The 6,838-nt window shown below is 43.5% G+C and overlaps 2 protein-coding genes across 2 annotated transcripts; both read left to right on the forward strand.

Moving 5' to 3' along the window:
* The first annotated feature begins 200 nt into the window (after positions 1 to 200).
* On the forward strand, positions 201 to 2,846 carry hmx1 (H6 family homeobox 1). Its single transcript, XM_034202472.1, has 2 exons — positions 201 to 753; positions 1,978 to 2,846. The coding sequence occupies exons 1-2, from the start codon at positions 453 to 455 to the stop codon at positions 2,577 to 2,579; spliced, it is 903 nt and encodes a 300-aa protein (XP_034058363.1). The 5' UTR covers positions 201 to 452; the 3' UTR covers positions 2,580 to 2,846.
* Positions 2,847 to 3,941: 1,095 nt separating this feature from the next.
* On the forward strand, positions 3,942 to 5,783 carry hmx4 (H6 family homeobox 4). The gene is made up of 2 exons (XM_034202473.1): positions 3,942 to 4,312; positions 4,452 to 5,783. The coding sequence occupies exons 1-2, from the start codon at positions 4,090 to 4,092 to the stop codon at positions 5,024 to 5,026; spliced, it is 798 nt and encodes a 265-aa protein (XP_034058364.1). The 5' UTR covers positions 3,942 to 4,089; the 3' UTR covers positions 5,027 to 5,783.
* Positions 5,784 to 6,838: the final 1,055 nt, after the last annotated feature.

Here is a 6,838-nt window from a genome sequence, read left to right on the forward strand (position 1 = left end):
CTTTAATTGACCTAAATAAAGAGTGCTGTACCACGAACAGAGGTTTTCTCTCTCTTGGCTGCATGGCCTCGAGGGGATGTGAGCGCACGCGCACGCACGCACGCGCACGCACGCGCGCGCACACACACACACACACACACACCAGAGGGACGACAGTAATGATCCTTTCCCCGGAAAACCCCATTTGCTATTGTGCTCGTCCAATCGCTGGATGCCTTCGGCTCGTGGAGCGTTCACTTGACGTCTCACTGTATTACAGCTTCCGTCTCCCTCTCCTCCCGCTGGCACCGAGGAGATCCCCGTCCTGTCTCTGCAATGACTCCATATCCGATCCAGGAGCAATAGCAGCATCGCTCGAAATGAAAGTTTGGACCGTAGGCTGCCTTAACGCACAAACAAACCAGGATTCGCTCGGTTTTTGCGTGAAAGCAGCGTGAAATCGGGGACAAAACATGCAGGAGAAGCTCAAGGACAACGGGACTCCCACTTCATCGAGAGCGTCGTCTTTTTTTATCGAGAACATACTAGGCAAAGGGAGGGATAAACATGAGTCGGTGACGGACAGGAGTCGTGGGGAAGCCGGTGTGGAGACCGGCTCTTCTGACGGAGTCCTGAAGGCACATCACGCCGATGTGAGCGCCCCAGAGCCGGATGGCTGCAGCTCCACAGCTCGGTCCCCGTACAGAGACTCGCCCTTACAGTGGTACCGCGGGGCAAATGCCTTAAACTTCAGAGCTCTGGAAACACCACAAAGTGAGTCCTGAAAATAGATAACCATTATTTTTTTTAAAGCAAACAAATGAGGTGCGAGCAAATAGCCTTAAAGACAACAGTGTGATGCTGCTATTGCTGGTGTGTTAGTGAGGATTTAATAGACTTCCGATTTCAGTTTACCTATTATTTTGTATAAACTAATTTGTATATATATTTTTGTTTTAGAATATTATATAACCGTTTAAAAAAGGACAGCAGTAGGTGCCATGAGGTTGTCGGTTCTAGGTCACATGTATTCATCTTTTATTCACATCATTGTTTGGTGCCTTTTATTCAAGCCGTCAGGTCGTTTATTTAATAATGTTAATGTAGTAGAACCATTATGAGTTCATATAGAAAGCCAGCTTGGAAGTTTCTCGCCTCATTAAACAAAACTAACACAGCCAGAACGAGTCAAGTGGCTCCTCTCTCTGTAACCCGGAGCAGAGCCTCCCAGAGTGCTTTAAAAACCACCGATCCCTTGCCTTGTATTGCGTGCATTTTTACGGAAACCAGGGATTGCACCAATCTGTGAGACAAGACTGAAGGTTTTTCACGGCGGATCACCAGAAGCACAATTGGTCCTCTACCCTCCGCACAAAACCAGTGTATAGTATTAGTTGGTTGTTATTAGGAGATCCGTGCCTCGGTTTGAGGATTACGCACGTGGATTACGCACAAATGTCCAGAATACAACCCAAAACACATGCGCAGAAGCAAAGCACGTCAAAGCACGTCTTTCACTCACGCGCCATCATAAAAACAAAGTGCCCATCCCTTTATTGTAAACAGTCAGATAGTTGGATCTCAGAATGTCTTGTGTTTACACCTGATGCCCACACAGTACATCGGTAAATATGTGGTTAGAATTATTATTAATAATTATTAATTAATTATCTGTATCATAAACAAGCCTGACAACTTCCTTGATGGTGTTATGCAATCCAATCAACGCACCGTAGCTTTGCCAATACTCTCACCAACTGGTGAGCTTCAAAACACAAAAAGCATTTAAAGTAAATAGGTTAGTGCAAATGTCAGATAAAAGCAAAGTGTATTTTTTTTACTTCATAACTTTGTCTATCGTTCAGCTGAAACATTTTAGTTTGTATTCCAGTGGAATTAATTATTCCTCCACGATTCAACACTGAAGTAGGGCAGTCGTTTTAAAGCACTTTCTTTTAGCTTGCTTTGCAGATCACTCATGTTTTCTTCTCCGTTCAGGTCAAAGAGATAATACAAGTCCAGGTGACCACTGTAGCTCCATATCGACCAGTGACAGGGGCTCCCCGGCAGTATCCGAACCGATAACTGAGGACAGCGACGAGACCGACAGGAAGACAGGGGACAGCAACCTGACAGACGACAACGAGGACATGCACAACGGCTTTGACGCACGGTCAGAGCAAGACCCGAGCTCCACCCGGAAGAAGAAGACCCGCACCGTGTTCAGCCGCAGTCAGGTGTTTCAGCTGGAGTCGACCTTTGACGTGAAGCGGTACCTGAGCAGCTCGGAGAGGGCGGGGCTGGCAGCGTCCCTCCACCTGACGGAGACTCAGGTCAAGATCTGGTTCCAGAACCGGAGAAATAAGTGGAAGAGGCAGCTGGCGGCAGACCTCGAGGCTTCACATGTCCCACACTCCACCCAGCGGATTGTCAGGGTCCCTATTCTCTATCACGAGGGCCCCGGACACACTGCTGCACTGGGCTTCACCATGAACGGACATCCACTTTCTGCACCCTTAGCCGGATTCTCCAGCTACCCTCTGTCCTCGTTCGCTCACTCCATGAGCTTGTTAAGATCGCAGATGACCGGCTTGGTGTAAAGACTGTCATATATAAACTGTTTGAAACATGAGTTCACCCTGTTCATACTGAGTCGTGCAATAACCCACACCCAAAGATGAGAGCCGCAGAGACATTAACACACAGTGATCTGTATCTGTTCATAAATCTGTGCCCCTGTCACAGCAAAGCCGAAGCGGCTTATACTATATGTTTGAAAACACACATATTTTTGCAAACTTTTATATTTAAAGCCACACATTCTTCCAACTTTGTCACTTTTCCACATAATAGATGAATAAAAAAAATAAGCACACATTTGTCTGTTTCTCTATTGATTATGAATACCCAATTACCTAAAATGTGTCTTCCTCTGTCAAGAAACTTGCAGAGAAATGTTTATAGAGAATGAATTGAACATGTGTGCTCTGTGACACAATGAGAGATCAAGGCTGAGAACACGAAAACTGCATTTTTCGGATATACATTTGTTTTAACCTTTTGTACATTTGCAGTATAGTTCTGACTATACAAGTAGACCTCTGTTATGATTATCCAAGCTATTATTCTCTGCGTCAATATTAGCTGAGCAAGTAGATGTTAATGTATTTTCGATTAAAACAATTTAAAAAATAAAGATAATACATGGAATGGACAGGCATCTAATTACACTGTTCACCAAAATAAAATAGCCGAATATTGTATTCACAAAAGGCAATATTCATCTAAAGCTATTATTTACATTATACCTATTTTAATTTGCTAATTTATAATTTATAACTTGAAAATAGGGTACAGTGAACAATTACTTTTTTTTTAAAATGCAACGAGGTATACATTAAGGACAAGCAAGTCCCTTTTGTTCACCGTTACTTAGGATACTAAAAGTAGCCGAACTCGCAAATAAAAATATATTACTCACATTTTAAACCATGTGAACAAGTAAAAGTGTTTTTAGAAATACTATGCACATTTTCCCAAGACACACACACACAAAGATATGAGCCCAGAGATGATCTGATTTGCTTTTAGGTGGCACACACACTAATCTGTGACTCGAATCAAGCCGCCTGGCCGAACTTCACAGAGATGGTGCAGCAGGACATCAAAACCACCATCAAATGTGTGTGTCACGGCGCACAGCATGGTGTGAAATAACAGTGACATTAAACTCTTTATTTTCCTGAGGGAGCACTGCAGGGCGGCGGACCCCGGCCGGTTCTCCTTGCAGCAGATGTATAACGATAAAGAGGTTGAGTGGAGGAGAGGGAGTCCCGCCCTCCTTTCGCATCCCATCCCCTCGCTGCCATTGGTCCGTACTGCACGCTCATCTTGACCAATGAGCGAGGACAGCGCCTGCCCCATCCGGTGTGTAGTAAGCGATAGAGGCAGAGTATCGCCAGCCCAGCAGTGTCTGCTCAGTGGCTGCTGCTATGGTAATGGTGCGTGCAGCATCGATACGTTAGTGGTCAGATTAACGTCCCGGGTGAGACTTAAATGCAAGGATAGACGCGGAAGTAAACAAGAAAAAGGACTTACGCGTTGGAGAATATGAACAAAGTGGACGCACCATGCCGACCCGTCGCCTCTCTGAAATTCACCATTGACAACATCCTCAATCTCAAGACAAGCGGGAGGAACCGGGACAGCTGTCACCCCGCCGGAGTGCACGGTGGCTCCGCCACGGTCATGCGTAAAGACGTCTTCCAGAGACACCACGAGGAGCACGTAGCCCAGCAGCGACAAGACCCGGGCAGCAGACTGAACGACAGAGGTAAGAGGGGTTTGTTCATTTGGAGCTGTAGGTGTGTGCAGCGACTTCGTGTTATGTGTCACGATTACGCACCAGGTTAGCCTACAGTTGTAGCAGCACAGTTGACAGGGGGTTAAAGAAAGTTTCGTTTTGTTCGCAGAGTTGCTGACAGACTGCAGGGGAGCAGCGGACTCGGTCATCATCAGCCGCGGGGACCCGAAGAAGGCGACGGAGGTACGCTTCGAGAGCGGGGACAGCAGCTGCGACGACAGCAGTTCCACCACCACGGCCACGGACACCCACAAAGGTGGCAGCCCCGTCAAGAAGAGCAAAATGATCACGAAAAAGAAAACGCGCACTATTTTTTCCAAGAGACAGATCTTTCAGTTAGAGTCTACCTTCGACATGAAACGCTATCTGAGCAGCGCAGAGCGCGCCTGCCTCGCCAGTTCCCTGCAGCTCACGGAGACCCAGGTCAAAATATGGTTTCAGAATCGCAGGAATAAATTGAAACGGCAAATCTCAACCGAAATCGACGGACCTGTTAGCGATTTCCCTGAGACTGGAAAGCCCATGGTGGTAGGGCAGCTCCCGGCCTTGTACAAAGAGAGCAACCTGCTGGGGAGGTGCCTGCTGCCCATGCCTCTGCCCGTGGTCTACTCGGGGAGCAGCACGCCTTACCTCTGCTTCACTAACGCCAGCAAGTACTTCAGCCTGTACGACGGGGACGTATGATGGTGACATTAAACCCACGTGAAAGAGACACTTTTTGGTGGGCTGTAGTCAAGATTCAAGCATTTAAAAGGGTGTTAGGTGGGGGGCCAGACCTGCGGCCTTACTGTTTTTGGAGACTGCAGATAAAACGACAAAGGAGAAGTTACATATCACTTTAAAAAAAAGCTGATTCGGGATTATTTATTTATTTTTCTTCAAAGCTATGGATTTTGTTTAGGCCTCACTAAACCTACTACACATAACCGTTTTTAGGATATAGCAGGCTAAGCTAATAATAGCCTGAGGGAGGCCTAACACATTATTAATCCTAACATTTTATTGTTTACATGACATGGCATTATTATTATCATTATCATTATTATTATTATTATCAACGACAACAGCATTTCCAGCAGCCAAGCCACCAAAGAAATTATAGCCTATAGCTATTTGCATGCATTTCCTGTATCATAATGAATTTTGAATTACTGAAATTATCTATGTATTTAAATGAATGTAATTAACATTTTATTATATATTTCACGCATGTCTATTTTGTTTTCTGAGTATCCTACTATTCTTACTTTATTCCACGTTTGTCTATTGGCCCATTACACAATTTATTCAAACTGTAATTAAAACATCTTCATTCAAGAAATATTTTTATTCACCATTTTCAACTGAACTGTTTGTGTTTCGGACCAGTTCATCTCGACATGACATTGCAGTAAATGAGGATACAATGAACGTGTTTAATAATTAAAACATGGTTATGTTATTACAGAATCTTGGTCATTTCAGCATAAAGTCTTGCATGGATTGTTTAGGCTAAAATAATATGAGAAAAATTCATGAAACAAATGTAACAAAATCAGCAGCTGCAAAGCAAAAATGTAATGTAAATGAGTGCTCCTTAATGTAAATCCAATTTAAGTGACCATATGCTCGCTTAGGCCCAAATTGCTTGTAGACACACACACCATTTTATCAGCAAGTAACTCAGGCCACAACACATATTTACAAAAGCACGTACTGTGTATTATTGCGTTTACTGTGTTTTAAATTAGGAGCAAGGCAATTATAAAACATTCGGAAACCTTTATTAAATCCATTGCTATACGTTTTATATAATACAGAGAAACAAGACCACTTAAGTTGTAATTATGTCAATACGTTTGTGTAACATGCAAAAAACAGTTAATGTGAATTTCTAAAATATATTTCCGTTGGGGATATAAATAATATGATATACCAGATTTGACGAGATAACCGAAAACATATTGGGTAACACTGATCTGTTACCATTCGTGTACGTTTCTCTTGCACACAAGTGTGCACGGTATGGGACACATATATATTTTAAGTTTAAATTCAACAATTCAAATGTTTTATTGTGCACAAAAGCTACAGCGATGTTGTTGGCAATTAATATCTAAGTCCTGTGCCCTGCCAACACTGTAACACACAATATACTAAGACATATAGAATTAAGAAAGTAAAATAATGCAATAAAAAATTGTTTGAGTGACAATGGTGGAATAAGTAAGCTACAAGATAAAGTAAGTGGCAAAGCTACCAGATATACCTGGCAAATGAATACTAAACAGAACATGCTGAGCAACGTGACGTGAGCCACTCATTTAGTTCCTTAGAAAGAAATATTTGGAAAATATGAACCCGTGCAGAGTTTGAGGGGAAGTTTGTGAGACAGCGTCTACTCCAGCTCTCTTCCTGAACAGAGGCCACTCATGCTGTCCTACCTCAGGCACAGAACATTTTATCAGCAGCCTCAGCAGAACTCAAAATACACAATGGAAAGCTGTGCTCTGTGAA

The sequence above is a fragment of the Gymnodraco acuticeps genome, unplaced genomic scaffold, assembly GCF_902827175.1.
Source record: "Gymnodraco acuticeps unplaced genomic scaffold, fGymAcu1.1, whole genome shotgun sequence".
NCBI classification, from domain to species: Eukaryota; Metazoa; Chordata; class Actinopteri; order Perciformes; family Bathydraconidae; genus Gymnodraco; species Gymnodraco acuticeps.